This window comes from Apis laboriosa, unplaced genomic scaffold (genome assembly GCF_014066325.1).
Source record: "Apis laboriosa isolate Shangri-la unplaced genomic scaffold, ASM1406632v1 scaffold56_cov145, whole genome shotgun sequence".
Classification (NCBI taxonomy): Eukaryota; Metazoa; Arthropoda; class Insecta; order Hymenoptera; family Apidae; genus Apis; species Apis laboriosa.
In genome coordinates this window covers 1,110,107-1,126,423 of record NW_025223765.1, presented here as the reverse complement: position 1 = coordinate 1,126,423, position 16,317 = coordinate 1,110,107, and the positions used below count along the sequence as shown (strand labels likewise).

Here is a 16,317-nt window from a genome sequence, read left to right as displayed (position 1 = left end):
TAATTTAAAATTTGAATAATAATTGTATTAATAATGCAATATTTCTAACATATAACAGTAATAATATGATTATATTTAATATAAAAGTTGAAATAAATACTTTATGATAGAATTTAATTGGTTTTTTATATATGCCAATTAAGAGATTGTTACTAAAGTTCATACAGACTTTATAAGAAGTAGAGCATACAAGGTATTTCCGCGTCTCTTTAGCAATGTTAAATTTTGTTAACTAAAATAATTTAGATTACTCCATTTGTATTCATGAACAAGTAAATTATAATTTATCAATGAAAGTGAAAACCAAACTTTTATTTTATTAAATATATATGTGAAGAATTACAAAATTAAATAGTCTATACATAGAAAATTTATTAAAGAAAGAAAAGAATTTTTCTTCCTTGTATATAAATTTTTAATTGTATTTAAAAAAAAATATATTTTATATACAAATGTTTATTTTTATTTTAATTTTATTTTATTTTAGTTAATTATATTTATAGAAAATGGAAATTTCAGTTTACTAAGTCTTCCAGAATTAACGCATTTTAGAGATTCACTGTTCCATAGAATAATCACTATGCAGAATCTCGTTATAATCGGTGTATTACATTCGTTAATTAACTGTTCGACTAATCCTCATAATTAGGCCGTGAAATTAAGTATCTAATTTGAATTAGTTGTATATTCTATTTTTAATCGTTTCTTTTGGAGTGTAAAAATGATAAAAGAATATAATATTAAATTTATTATAAATTGCAAATATTAAATATAAATATTTTTAACTCATTTCAAAGATAGACATTGTATAGGTAAATAAATAAATAAATTTATTTTTTATTATTTTTCTTATTCTTTTAAAAATTTTTTCTTTGTCAAATTAACTAATTTTAAATTACTATATTTACAAATGAAATTATAGCTATGATTATTTATTTTTAATCTACATTTTTTATTTATCCCAAAGACCAATTTCTTTCATTCTTGTTTGGAAATATTTTTCTAAAGCATTAGCACATCGATAATATTCAGTATCGGGACTGTTATATAAACGACAATTAGTAAAAATTCGTGTCATATCTGCAATAAATAATCTTCTTGTAACATAATATCTAGCTTTTAATCGTTCAGTCATAGTTTTGAGATCTGAAAAGTATAAAAATATAAATTACTAAAAATTTCATTTTTATTATTTATTTTTATTATTAATAATGATTAATAATAATTTGAATTCTCATTATATTTACCCATTGGATATTTAATATGATCATAATAATCTGGCACATCATTTTTATCCACAGGCTTTAAAAATGGCCATGCTGTACTGTGATTTTTTACACTATTTAAAACATTTTTTAATGCATTATATAAAGAATCTGTGATATCTAAGCATGCTTCCATTGGTTCTGGTCCTTGAGTTCCTTTAGCTACTCCTCTTGTTCTTGTCTGAGCATAATTTTTCCAACCAGTTTCACGAATACCAGGAATAGACTCTACTGGAATTCCTCTAACACCTTCTTTGAAACATGTTAAACCAGGATGCACTTTTTGTATTTCCTGTTGTCTTTGATGAATTAGCTTTTTAATAATTTCTTTTTGTTTTCGTATAACAGCCGTGAATTCAGTATATACAATTTTTGCATTTAATTCACAATGCATTAATGTTGCACCCTCATAATCCTTAATATATCCTTGATACATCGATCGAGGTAATTTTATATCTTTACTAAATCCTTGTTTTTTGAAATATCCAATTGCAAATTCATCCGCAAATGTAAGAAAATGTAATATATTATTTTTTATATGATAATCTTTAAGCATGTTCATTAAGTGTGTACCATAGCCTTTAACTTGTTCTTCACTAGTAAGAGCACAAAATACTATTTCTGTAAAACCTTGAGTGGGAAACATTCGAAAACAGATACCACCAATTGGTCGACCATCTTTTATTAGGGCTAATGTTTTATGTTTTCTATAAATAAAGAAAATATTATAAAAAAATGTAATCAAAAAAATATACTTATTCTATTATATAATATACCTATATTATAGTATACTTAACGGGTCAAAAACTAATTGAGATATATATTCTTTTGGCATTTTAGGTAATTGATGGCTAAATACATTATGTAGTCCAATTAACCAAAGCATTGTTTGTTTAGAAACTGGTTGTGTTAAACTATTTCCAACTACATGAAATTCTATAATTTTTCTGCTTTCTTCAATTTTAGCAGTTTCATCTCGTGGAACATTTGGTGGAAATACTGCATCAGGTCCACACATATAATTAGGATCATTAATGGTTGCAACAATTTCAGCAACTGTTTCTTCTGATAAGTCTTCAAAAATTTCTTCATTTTTTCTTCTTTTTACATCTGAACGACCTTCAGAATGTGATCTTTTTTCATGAATTTTTTTTATACCAGGACTTATATTAATTGTTGTATAATTATCTTTATCATTTGGTGGAACAGTGACTTTTTCAAATTCACCTGTTCTTCTTGTTTGATTTGCTTTTGATTCCAAAGCAGATTGTAAATAAGTAGGAGGTACTTGTTTATAATCAGGATCCCAGATTGGTGAATTATCAGAATAAATTTCTGTTTCTAACATTGATAAGAATCTAAAAAATTAAATCAAATAAATATATTATACATCAATTAATAAAATAATATGAAACAAAAATGAAAAGTTTTATATACTTAGGAAAATGTGTTAATACTATTACTCTTTTCTCTGGTGCCAATTTATCTCGTTCACTATGACATTTATCTAATAATTGTCTAGAAACAGGTTTAAAAACAGCTTGAACAAATGTTCGTCCAAAAACTAGAGATGTATCGTAATGAGGTAATGAATCACAAAATGCTGGTATATGACAGAACACAAGCCAACGAGTATGATTGATTTTATATGCAGGAGCTTCCTCTGCACTGATTGTGCCTCTTCTAGCACTAAGTGGATCAAAGTTCCAATGATTTAAGCAATGTAAAAACATCTTTGCCATATCACACATAGCTTGCATATCTCTTTGTGGTAAATGACCATATTTATAAGCAACAAAATTCATTACTGCTTTTGCAATACTAGGTCGTTCAAAAGGTGGTTGTCCTAAAGGACCTTCTATTATAGGTTTAGTCATAGATTGTATACATTTTCTCAAAAGTTTATATAAATAGAAATAAACTTTTTTCGTATCAGGATCTTCTTCTTTTTGTAATCCTAGAAAAATATTATCAGCATCTATGACCATACATAATAATTTATTGATTTCTTCTTCTGATTGATTAGTTAAATGTGAAACATGATTTTCTAAAACATGTTTACAACTTTTACAAGGATCAAAAAAATTTATAACAGGTTGTTGTGAATCATTTTTAGATTTAGTTATTATTTGAGAATTTTTCCATCCAATACATTTGCAATCATCAACTTTACATGCACTATATGTTGCAATTTTTAATATTTTTTTCATTTGTGGTAAATTTAACATTTGTTGTTTTCTTTGTTGTATTCTTTGCAGATTATTTTGTCGGCTACTTTGTTCCTGAGATCTGGCAGTATTTGGTTCTCTACTATTTCCTGCATGTTGTGATGTACTAGTTACACCATTTTCTTCTAATGATTGTAATGTTGAGTTACGATTTCCTTCTTCTGTTGTCATATTTTTGCTAAATAAAAAGTAAGAAAAATAATTTAAAACTTATTTAAAAAAGTACATAGTTATTTATAATACATAAATTTTTATAATATATAAAATTAAAAATCTAAAAATATAATAATGCAACTTACAAGAATAAACTACGAGAATAACCCTGTAAATATATTTAGAAGATTAATAGTATAATACTATCTTTGAAATTAATACTTTAACATAATATTATATATGTATAATTAAAGAAAAATTTTATAAAATTGGTAATATATTTATAGCATAATATATGATTTTCAATATTTATTTATAATACCATAAATAAGTATAAAAGATTAAGAATCGTAATAAATTAAATTGAATATGACGCTATAGTGCCATCTATCCCACAAATAGTAAATTAATTCTCTCGTTCATTCAATATCTAACAAGGTTCTAAAGATCTCTCATTGTAAGTACAATTAACTTTTATGTTAAATGTAATATGTAAATTTTTTTGTTATAAAATATTCTAAATCTTTTAAATATTATTTCACACAATTACAATTTGATTTAATTGTTCGAATATGCAATTTCTATGAAATTTTAATTACATGTTTTGATTATATGATTCGTGCTCGATAAGTCACGAGTAAAAACGCTTTCGTACCTTTTTGTCTTACAATATCGCTCTTATCTTATATTATTTTTTGCAGAATTCTAAGGTACCTATTATATCGTAATTATCAAGTATTCATAGTACATATTATATTTTATTTTAAAATGTAAATAATTTAAGTTTTAAAAATTTTTAGAATAATAAGTTGATCATATTTAGGTTTTGATTGCGTGTCAGTTCAATATTGTATCAAAAGAGATTTATAAGCATAACTGTATTGTTGTTATATTTATTGTATAATAAATTATAACGAAGAAAATATTTCATAAATATACTCATTAGAAAAATTATGGCTACTTGGGATGGTTCTTACTCAGGACCAGATGATCAAAATTGTTACGTTTATCCCGATCAAAATGTTTCTGGAACAACAAGAAACTGGACATTATTTCCTAATAATATAAATAATGATTATTTACAACCTAATCACGAGTTTTATGTACAAAATGAACCTATATTTGAACAAAATAATCCAAATACTTTCTATCAATCAAATACAAATGTCATGTCAAATTTATTGACCACAAGTACTTATCATGATCATGTAACAAATTCTGTAGGTAATACAGAAGTATTAAATAATCAAGAATATTTTCCAAATGTCGATTCTCAACAATGTTATATATATGAAAACAATTGGAATTCTGATTATGATTTATTAAAAAATAAGATAAAACATGATTCTATAAAAAGAATTAAAAAGACTTCAAGTAACATAACAAATCATTCAAAATTACATGTTATGGCACAAGAATTTGTACCAAATAATAAAGAAGATGATGATAGAAAGAAAAATAATGAATTATTAAATACAAAATCTATTAATGATTCAGATGTTTGTGTTAAAGAAAATAACAAAAAATCAAATAAATATTTCTTTTGTAATGCAAATAGACATGAAAAAAAATATAATAACAAAAGAAGTTCTAATTATAAACCTAAAGAAGGACAACAAGATCAATGTTATAAAAGAAATGCAAATACAAATTCTTATCCACAACAAGTGAAGACACCTTATAAATTTCTAGGTAATAAATATTTTACGAACAAATATTATTCGGGAAAATCTCAAATAAATTCAAAATATGTAAATGAAGATGCATCAGATAAACGTACAATGAATAACAATGAGGCTTGTAATAGTAAAAAAGATTCTTTTACAAATTTAAGTAAAAGAGAAAGAGAATCATCAAATATAAATATAAATAAAAATAAAAATTTATCAAATGAGGACAATGATGAAAGATCTATTATTGCTGATAATATACAGTCTAATGATATTTCACAATCTAATAATCTAATTAAAGAATTAACTTACTATAATTCTGGCTTAAAACAAACTTATAATAATCACAAAAGTATAAGAAAATATAATGATAGATATAATAGAGAAGAAAATTATAAAGAAAAACAATTTCAATATCAAGGATATAGTAGAGAAAATTATTATAAAGAAGATAAATTTAAAGTAAAAAGCCAAATATGTAACAATGGAGAATATAATGAATATAAAGAAAATTTTAGTGAAGAAACTAGATTAGAATCAAAGGAAGTAAAAGAAAAAAGACATAATTATCAAGGATATAGCGGGTTTAAAGAACATAATAAAGAAAGTAAAATGGAAATTTTTAAAGAAAAAGATAAAAATAAACATTATGTATTTGGAAATAAAGAAAAAGGAAATGAACATTGGCGAAATAAAAGAGAAATTAGCGAAAGAAATAATATCCAAAAACGAGGACAAAATAAAAGGTCACCAATTGGTATGTATATAAGTTAAATTTTAATTTAATATATTATATATTATATTATATATTATACTTTTAACATAATTGCTTTGTTATATAGATGATGATGCAAGTCAAAGAGAAAGATTAACAGAGCAGTTGAATAGGGGGCAATTGGAATGTTTAGTATGTTGTGAATATATTAAACAAAATGATTATATTTGGTCATGTTCTAATTGCTATCATGTTCTACACTTAAAATGTATTAAAAAATGGGCAAAATCATCGCAAGCTGGTAATTAATTAATAATTATAATTAATAATATAATAATTATACATAAATAACTATAAATAATTAATATGAATACAATTATAAATAATTGTTTGTATTGTTATAGAAAATGGATGGAGATGCCCAGCATGTCAAAATGTTAATTTAATAATTCCTGAAGACTACTTTTGTTTTTGTGGTAAAACAAAAGCACCTGAATGGAATCGTAGAGATGTTGCACATTCCTGTGGTGAAATTTGTGGTAGAATGTTGTCAAAAAATAATTGTCCTCATAAATGCACTCTTTTATGTCACCCAGGATCTTGTCCACAATGTACTGCAATGGTAGCAAAATATTGTGGCTGTGGTAAAACTTTGCAAACAGTGCAATGTAGTGTTCATAAATTATTATTGTGTGATTCCATATGTGATAAGAATTTAAATTGTGGCAGACATAAATGTCAAAAGAAATGTCATCATGGAGAATGTGCAAATTGTGAAGAAACAATAACACAAAGTATATTTTTTTAACTGTAATTTAATATTAATTAAAATATTAAACATTTAATTCTGATGATAAATTTAATTTTCAGAATGTTTTTGTGGTAAAAATACAAGAGAAATAACTTGTCAAAATAATATTTCACTTACATATTCTTGTGAAACAATTTGTGGTAAATTATTAGAATGTGGCAATCATACTTGTACAAAATTATGTCATGCAGATGCTTGTGAATCTTGTTCTTTAATTCCTGACAAAATTACAACTTGCTGTTGTGGTCAAACACCATTAACAGATAAAAGACAAAGTTGTTTAGATCCAATTCCTATATGTGAAAAAATATGTTCGAAAAATTTAAAATGTGGACAACCCAGTGAGTAGTTTAAATTAGAGATACTATACATATTTCATTAAGATAAGAAAATTATAAGAAATTGTAATATAATATATTATTTGTAGATAATCCTCATAAGTGTAAAGCAAGATGTCATGAAGGAGATTGTCCTGTTTGTGATTTATCTACAGATGTTAAATGCCGTTGCGGAAATATGGATAGAGAAATAGCTTGTAAAGATTTAATATCAAAAGCTGATGATGCAAGATGTGAAAAAAAATGTATAAAGAAACGATCTTGTGGCAAGCACAAATGTAATCAATTATGTTGTATAGAAATAGAACATATTTGTCCATTAATTTGTTCTAAAACTTTAAGTTGTGGTAGACATAAATGTGAACAAAGATGTCATAAAGGTATTAAATTATGTTAATTATAGACAAATTTCAAAATTAATTTTTGTAATTAAAAAAATTTAAAATAGTTTGTAATGGAAAGAAAAAATAATACGTGATAATTTGATATATATTACTAATTCAACTTTGAGCTATTGTATATAAAAAATTAAAGTAATATATTTTAATATAGGGAGATGTCAACCTTGCTGGCGTAGTAGTTTTGATGAATTATATTGTGAATGTGGATCTTCAGTGATATATCCTCCTGTTCCATGTGGAACAAGAAGACCTGTATGTGATAAACCTTGTTCTCGCCAGCATTCTTGTGGGCATGAAATATTGCATAATTGTCATAGTGAAATAACTTGTCCACCTTGTACTGTTCTCACTCAAAGATGGTGTCATGGTAAACACGAATTACGAAAAGCTGTGCCATGTCATGTTAATGAAATTTCATGTGGTTTATCATGTAATAAACCCATATCTTGTGGTCGACATAAATGTATTACTATTTGTCATCCTGGACCATGTGAAAAACCAGGACAACAGTGTTCTCAACCTTGCACTATTTTAAGGGAAATGTGTGGACATATTTGTGCTGCTCCATGTCACGAGGGTAAATGTCCAGATACACCTTGTAAGGAAATGGTTAAGGTAATTATTTAAATTTGTTTAAAAAAATAAGATTTATTATTTGTTTGTATGTTAAAATATAACGAATTTTTATATATTATAATTTTATTGATAAAAATCATTTTTTACAGGTGACATGTCAATGTGGACATAGAACTATGTTTCGTGTTTGTGCCGAAAATTCTAAAGAATATCAAAGAATAGCAAGTAGTATATTAGCTAGTAAAATGGCTGATATGCAACTAGGGCATTCTATTAATTTGGAAGAAGTGTTTGGTCAAGGAGTAAAAAAACAAAATCAGTTAAAAACTTTAGAATGTAATGATGAATGTAAAATAATAGAACGAAATAGAAGATTGGCATTAGGTTTACAAATTATAAATCCAGATTTAAGTGGAAAATTAATGCCTAGATATAGTGATTTTATGAAACAATGGGCTAAGAAGGATCCGCATTTTTGTCAAATGGTTCATGAAAAATTAACAGAGTTGGTTCAGTTAGCAAAGATTTCTAAACAAAAATCACGCAGTTATTCTTTTGACAGCATGAATAAAGATAAGCGTCATTTTATTCACGAGTCTTGTGAACATTTTGGTTGTGAAAGTCAGGCATATGATCAGGAGCCAAAAAGAAATGTTGTTGCAACTGCTGTAAAAGATAAAGTAATTTCTTTATAATATTTAAACAATAAAATTAAATTAATTTCACAAATTAATTTCCTGATTTTATAATTATAGTGTTGGTTACCTAGCTATAGTTTATTAGAAATTGTACAACGAGAAAATGGTCAAAGAAAAGTTCCAGGTCCAATGTTAAATACTACAAAAACTGATGGGTCTGTGAAGTAAGTAGCATATATGTTATTCTAAAAGAAAGAAAAAATAAATGAGTATTATAAATATTAAAATATCATATCATAATCTTCTAATTACTTTTTTTTTTTTTCAGGACAATATTATCACTGCCTGCGAAAAAAACTCAAAAACCAGACACATCAAGCATAAAAACATCAGAACCAGAAATAGATTATTTTGATTATCAAGGTTAAGATTACTATCTCTGTATTATGTAAAATGTAAGTAATATAAGTGATACAATTAATGTCATATTAGATAAAAATGTGTTGTTAAATATATAATTGATTAATTAAACATTTTAATAACATTTATTCTTTATAAAAATATATAACATTATTATAATATTATTGTTTAAATTAATGCTATTCAATTTATGAGAAATGCGAATTTGTGCGACTTTATTTCCTACTATGTATATTATCATCTTCTATCAAAAGATAGAAGAAGTTCAGAAACAAATTATTAAATTAAATATAATTAAATGTAACTTTTTCTTTTTTCTTTTTAAAAATAAAAAATAAAATTATTCATAAAGCATTAATAAAAAATACTTTAATAATTACATAGTGTTGTCTCATTAGCTATTTTCAGCAGGGAAGAATTATTGGAAAAAGTCTAACTTGAATGGAAGCAATAAGAGAACAAATGATGGGTATTCTATTGTATTGTAAAATAGAATTTTTATTTGTTTTTCCATCTAATTTCTACTACTTTTTCCAAAAAAGAATTTTTATGATAATTTACCGAAACATAATATTGCCATGACAATAATACTAATACAAATGATTCCTACTAAGTATTAAAATGTATAGAATCAGAATATAAAAATTACAATGTTATAATAATAAAAATTATTTTAATTTAATAATGCAGTTTTTCATCCTCATTAAATTTAATAATCATTGATTAATTTTTAATATTGTTATAATAAAATAATTAATTACAAGAAAAATATAATGAAGTATATATATTTTTTTATAAAGTAATGATTAAAAGAAAAAGATTAATCTAAATTGCTTATGATTTTATTTATTTATTTTTAAGATTATTGAGATATATACAAAATATAAATATAAAAAAAAAATATTTTCTGATTTTTATTTTTGTTTATATTTTTTTTGGGGAAAAGTCGGTTATATATACAAATTAATTATCGCAATAATTTTATAATGATATTGTGAATACAATTTTATTGCTATCAAAAATTATATAACAAGATTTATTTAAAATCTAAGGAAAAAGATTTTTGATAAAAATTATTGCTATATTTGATTTGAATATTATTAATTAAAGAGAAATATATATAACTCAAATAATTTTATTGAAATCTTTTTATTTTTTTTTTATTTTAATTTTTCATTCTTGTAGATCATTTAAATTTTAGTAAAGATACAATTTTATATTTAAATACATATATAATATTACATTTCATAAAATTTTCAGAGAAATAGTTTATAAAGAAGTAATCTCTACATTTTATTTAAATTATCTTAAATTTTTAATATTATGCAATTATTCATTTAATTTTGTATGACAATTTTTCATCTGACATTCATTGATAAAAATAGTAATTTATTGTATACTATCATCTCAAACAATATTCATCAATTCAATTAAAATATTATTTGTTATTGTACATACATTGAAGTGTATATAAATATTAATTTATCTGAATAATTTTAAAAGATTAATTTATGTAAATTAATCTTTGTAAACATTTTATATTGATAACACAAGTATTTGGCACATTAAACATTTATCTATGTTATTCCTAAACAAATAGTGAGACATTTCATGCTTGTGTAAGTATAATTATTTACATTATATTTTATGCATTTTTTTCCATGATAATGTGCTATTAATGATTTGAATATATTTAATTCTTCAAATCTAAATTTTAATAATGTAAATAACATTAAAAAAATAATCATTTTAATATATGATGAAAATCTTCTGATTTAATATATTTCACATATTAAAATTTCATATGTATAAATTACACACATTCTCTCTCTTTCTGTTTCTCACATATATCAGCATACAAAATATATAAAAGTACTATTTTTATTAAAATGATGAAATTATATCATTTTGACAAATAATTTTAATATTTTACAGTAATTGATATTATTATATAAGAATATAAAAATATGTTAATATAAAATATTTATAATTTTAATATAAAAGTAATGAATAATTTTCCAACAATTGTCAGATTATAAAAATTATTTAAAAAAAACTTAATATTCTTATACAAAAGGATTTATGAAAAATTAAATAACAAATAACATTTTTACAAACTAGTAATGAAAATTATCCAGTCTCTTATCTCATAAGGTAGTTTGTTATATTGTAACTTGACACTTACATAAGCGTAAAATGACCTCCTATTCTAGACACAAATTGTATATCACATGTAGGATCACAACACTGTTACAATTTGCATTTGTAAAGAGATTAATTATATATCAATTATAAAGATTTTTTGAACATTTAGTAGTAGGGCACTTCAAAGATGAATTGATATTATTATTGTTTATTAATTGGTGCAATAAATATAAAGTAAAAATTTTTTATTTATGAGTGGTTTATCTATTATTACAATACTTTATTTTATATACAAATTTTAGGTTTTTATTTTTTTAAGAAAGTTTAATTTTTTTGTAAAGATACATTATTCTATTTTGATATAAAAATTTTATCTTTGTTTTAAAAAAGAAGAAATTAAAAATATTATCAAAATAATTTAAAAATGTAAAAGTATTTAAAAATTAATTTAATTTAAAAAATAGAAACATTTTTTAATCAATAAAATATATTCTTTAGAAGAATATTTTCTGTGTAAAATTTTTTTAAAAATTTATTTTTATATATAATTTTTGTTAGAACACATATTTATTCAGTTTAAAATAGTATATTGATCTATTGCTATATTCATTTAAATAATATTTTAATTAATTATTTAATTATTTTTAATTTTTTCATAATTAATATTATTATTTAATTATATTTTATTAAATTTAAATTTAAGAAAAAAATCTTTTATATTTTATATAATAGAATTATATATTTCATGTTTTTTTATTAGTCATAATTGTAAAGATTTTAATAATTGTAAAAACAATATAATAAATATTTTTTTGTAAATTGTGGAATAACAACTTAAATAAAATTTAATATTTTAAAAATATATTTAAAAATATTTTAAAAATATTTGTTTTGGCATTTCAATTCTTTGATTTTTGATTTGGTTATATATTGCTTCATATATAAGGATTATTACCTCTTTTCATATGTAAATTATAATTAGGATAACTGCTTAAATATTGATGTCGTGGGCTTACTGATGGTTGCTTAGTAATATTTGCCATTGCCCAACCCATAATCAATTCTAAACTTCTGCAAAAAGTTTGAAACATAAACCAGGGCCATGGTTTAGGATACTGTGTAATTGTTGGTTCTGATCCATATTTCACAGTCTCAGCTAAAAGCCCTAAATTAAAAAAAAATTTTCTAAAAATATTTTTTTTTATTTATTATTATATATATAATAAACTTAAATAATTATTATATATTTTATATTAAATTACCGTATGGTCCAAAAATACGTGCTATATCTGTAATACATAAAATGATCCCTAAAATCGCGGTTATATATGTTACATTCAATACTTTTTGAATTTGTGATCTTCTAACTGCCGCAGTATTTGCTTCTAACACATGTAAAGGAGTATCGGATTTAGTTCTATTTACGTATGCAATATGATTTAATATTGAATGAAGTGTGAAATCATTATTCTGAAAATAAATATTCAATTATTAAAATAATATAATAAAAATTTATTAGAATAAGAATATTAAATTTCGTAAATTGTACATAATATAATTTTTTAAACAAATATAATTAAATATAGCTAATTATATTAGAAATACCGCAACTTTTCCGTCAACTTTAGTATTTTCAGAAAGCAAAGTCTCAACAGTTATATCTTCAACATCTTTTTTTTCTTTTTCGTTTTTCCAAGATAAATTTTTTTTTCGTGATTTTCCATCATTATCTTTATCTTTATTTTTTTCTGCCATTAGAGCTGCTTTTTCATTACAATCAGGTTGATCCGAATCAGATTCAGATTTTTCATGTATTTCTATTTTTTCAGGAACTATATTACGACTATGAGTTGGACTTCTACTCAAGCTTCTAATGCTAATATCACTACTTCGACGATTTAAATCTAATGGCTTAACTTGAACGAATTCCGAATTACGTCGAAAAGAAATATCAGAATTTCTACGTAGTTCTGCTCTGGAAATAAAACTGCTAACATCTGAATTACGTCTCGAACCTGAAATATTTAGATATGGATTTATTTATAATATATATAATTCAATGCTTTAAGTTTTATCTACCTGTAGGACTTAGATCTATTACTCTTGGTAATTTATGATCAGTTGGTGGTAGCATTCGTCTAGGTGTTCTATTTCCAAAATCGCTATTTCTTTTCAATTTAGCAGCAAATTGAGAACTTCTATTCTTTTCATGTGAAAAATCAGAACATCGTCTTAAATCTCTTATACTACCTAAAGGTGTTACATTTTCAGAATATCTTCGGTACATTCTATCCGGAGATCGTTTTCTATCAATATCAGGTGAATTTTTAGGGCTAAAGTCAGAATTACGTCGACTATCGATTGAAAAACCATCTTCTTCATTTATGAATTTAACACTACATTCTGAATTTCTACGAGAAGATTTAGACACTTCACTATCTTGTCTACTAGCGATAGAACTTCTACGACTTGGACTGGATACTGTTATTATAGGTAAATTAGTTGTTGATGGTGTAGGTGTTGGAGGTCTAACATATACTTCTGGTACTGTTGATACTGGAATAGTTTTCTCTTCTTGAGATGACATACTTTTACAAGGAGATTTATCACAATCTTTTAGGATTTGTTCTTCTTTTTCAGATTTCGTAATTCCATCTATGATATTAAAATAAAAAAATTTTTTAAATTTAACATTTATAACTGTATTTTTATTTTTACCTTTAGAATTTTTATTCAACTCATTTGTAAAAGATGCAGATTCTGTTATTTCTCTATCTTTAATTTTAGAATTGAGCAAAGTAGGTACTAAAGCAGCAGCAACAGATGATGCCAAATTATTATAAGGAGCTAACATTGCTAATTGCATAATACCTAAAACAATATTTAATATAGAATATTGATGATAGCATATAAATAAGTATTAATATGACTTCTTTATGTCCATAGTTTTAAATAAATTAAAAATAATTTATATGTATAAACAAACCTTTCTGATGCGTATTGGAATCCCTCATTAACATACTATTTGGTACAGTTTGCAGTAAATGAATTAGCTTATATCCTGCATGTAGAAATATTAAATACAAAAGAATACTCCAGATAAGGAACACTATTTGGACTATATATTTTACCATGTAACAATTGTGAGAGATAAGAGCAATATCACTAGCAATTATGAAAAAAAAATGTCCTGTTATAATTAAACTAAGACAAGATTCTTTCTGAATTTTTTCTGGACCAAATTTGAGCTAAAATTTATTTATTAAAATTTATTAATATGTATAAAATCATTCTTAATTAATATTTAATTTTTATCATAAAATTACCTGAGTTAATTGTAAAAATGCCAGTTGTATAAGACTAAAAGCAGATGTTATACATGGAAATCCAATATCCCACACTATAGATCCAATAATTTTGGGCATAATATCTTTAAGATTGTATGGATCTATAAAAAGACATGCTGCTCTTGATGCTCCAAATATACATAAAAACATATTTATTGTAGACATAAAAGGCCGGCTTGATATAAGGGATCTTTAAAAAAAATATAAAATATTTATATACTTTTGTAATGTATATCATTAGAATAAAATATAATTTCATATATACCTTAAGTGTAAAATAGATAAAAATGTATAAAATGCAAGTACAAAGAAGAGACAGGCAAAACCATACATATGTAAAAAAAAAATCCATTTTAATTCTTGATTTATTGATATCAATGATGGAGTAATGATTAATAATTTATCTAAAATTGAAGGTGTTGATAAATTTGAAATACAATTTTGTCCAGATAGTGATGTTGATGATACATTCATACCTATTAGTAAAGTGAAAATAATTGAATTATTATTTGATATAATGTTGATATAATGTAAAATAATTATAAAATTGTCAAGTTTACTGTTACATAATGATTATAAAATCAGCAATTTTTTTTTTATTATATCTTAATATTTATCACATAAATTATTTGTATATTTTAAATAATAATATAAAACTATAAATTATAGAATCACTAAATAAAAAAAATTAAAAATGTAAGAAAAAACTGACCACGGGTCCAATTACTCAGCTTATCCATAATCTTTAGATTGATATTCACAGCACATTACTAACTTTTTTTAAATGTTTAAATCGCAATAATGGACAATCAAATTCTTTTTTAATTCGAACGAGCAACTTATCGTAATAACGAACTTTGAAATGTGACTGCAGCAACAGGCTTTACTTATAGCAGTCCGATTAGCATCCCTTCTCTAATTCGCGAATACAATTCCATCCGTTTCTCTCACCCTCTCGCTAGAAATATTGATTTTAGACAAAGGATGATTGGGGGGAAAATTTAGACCATCTTAAGTTTTACGCTTGTTCATTATTTATCTTTAAAATATAAATAGAACATTGCTAAATTTATAAAATTAATTCTGTCTCATTGCTTATTATTATTATTATAATCGTATATTACTATTTAAAAATTTTTTATATTTTTCAAATTTAAATTATTTTTAAATTATAAAATTATTTTTTTATTTTAAAAATTTATTTATTAATTTATATATTGAAATGTTGACATTTTTTTATATAATTCACTAATTAAAATTTAAAAATATTAAAATTGATTTAAAATTTAAATAAATTTGTTAAAGATATTAATAATTATAGAAAAATAATTGTAATTCAAATTTTTATTATTAATGATTTTATTATTAATATTTTTAAATTTTTATTATTAATTGTTTGTACTATTGCATATACTTATTTAATATATTATTAATTATTAAATAGATTAAAAGACAATAGTACAAATGAATCATTCTTTATTACAATATTATATTTATATTATTTTTATCAATTAAACTTTTAAATACAATTCTATTATTCACATTATAATTTCTTTATTCTTGTAACAATATTCTTATTAAGATAATGAAATAAGAAACAAACAATTTAA

The 16,317-nt window shown here is 23.2% G+C and overlaps 3 protein-coding genes across 8 annotated transcripts; 1 reads left to right on the top strand and 2 right to left on the bottom strand.

The window, feature by feature from the left end:
• Positions 1–408: 408 nt before the first annotated feature.
• On the bottom strand, positions 409–3,940 carry LOC122717679 (histone acetyltransferase KAT2A). The gene is made up of 5 exons (XM_043941960.1): positions 3,793–3,940; positions 2,703–3,671; positions 2,063–2,623; positions 1,248–1,972; positions 409–1,146 (listed from the first exon to the last, which is right to left on the bottom strand). Exons 2-5 carry the CDS (start codon positions 3,662–3,664, stop codon positions 953–955), a joined length of 2,442 nt encoding a protein of 813 aa, XP_043797895.1. The 5' UTR covers positions 3,665–3,671; positions 3,793–3,940; the 3' UTR covers positions 409–952.
• Positions 3,941–4,165: 225 nt separating this feature from the next.
• On the top strand, positions 4,166–9,809 carry LOC122717677 (protein shuttle craft). 3 transcript variants are annotated; one of them, XM_043941957.1, is made up of 10 exons: positions 4,166–4,356; positions 4,470–6,073; positions 6,159–6,332; positions 6,436–6,825; positions 6,902–7,183; positions 7,270–7,560; positions 7,733–8,196; positions 8,307–8,837; positions 8,913–9,019; positions 9,124–9,308. In XM_043941957.1, the coding sequence occupies exons 2-10, from the start codon at positions 4,600–4,602 to the stop codon at positions 9,221–9,223; spliced, it is 3,813 nt and encodes a 1,270-aa protein (XP_043797892.1). In that variant the 5' UTR covers positions 4,166–4,356; positions 4,470–4,599; the 3' UTR covers positions 9,224–9,308. The 3 variants fall into 3 exon arrangements, with proteins under 3 accessions (XP_043797892.1, XP_043797893.1, XP_043797894.1); XM_043941958.1 differs by having other exon boundaries at positions 4,286–4,356; positions 4,447–6,073; XM_043941959.1 differs by lacking the exon at positions 4,166–4,356 and adding an exon at positions 9,614–9,809 and having other exon boundaries at positions 4,386–6,073; positions 9,124–9,250.
• Positions 9,810–12,192: 2,383 nt separating this feature from the next.
• LOC122717689 lies at positions 12,193–15,647 on the bottom strand. 4 transcript variants are annotated; one of them, XM_043941975.1, is made up of 9 exons: positions 15,420–15,647; positions 14,973–15,183; positions 14,687–14,897; positions 14,347–14,608; positions 14,079–14,231; positions 13,440–14,015; positions 12,966–13,375; positions 12,623–12,830; positions 12,193–12,525 (listed from the first exon to the last, which is right to left on the bottom strand). In XM_043941975.1, exons 1-9 carry the CDS (start codon positions 15,445–15,447, stop codon positions 12,296–12,298), a joined length of 2,289 nt encoding a protein of 762 aa, XP_043797910.1. In that variant the 5' UTR covers positions 15,448–15,647; the 3' UTR covers positions 12,193–12,295. The 4 variants fall into 4 exon arrangements, with proteins under 4 accessions (XP_043797910.1, XP_043797911.1, XP_043797909.1 ...); XM_043941976.1 differs by having other exon boundaries at positions 12,972–13,375; XM_043941977.1 differs by having other exon boundaries at positions 12,395–12,545.
• Between the last annotated feature and the right edge of the window lie 670 nt (positions 15,648–16,317).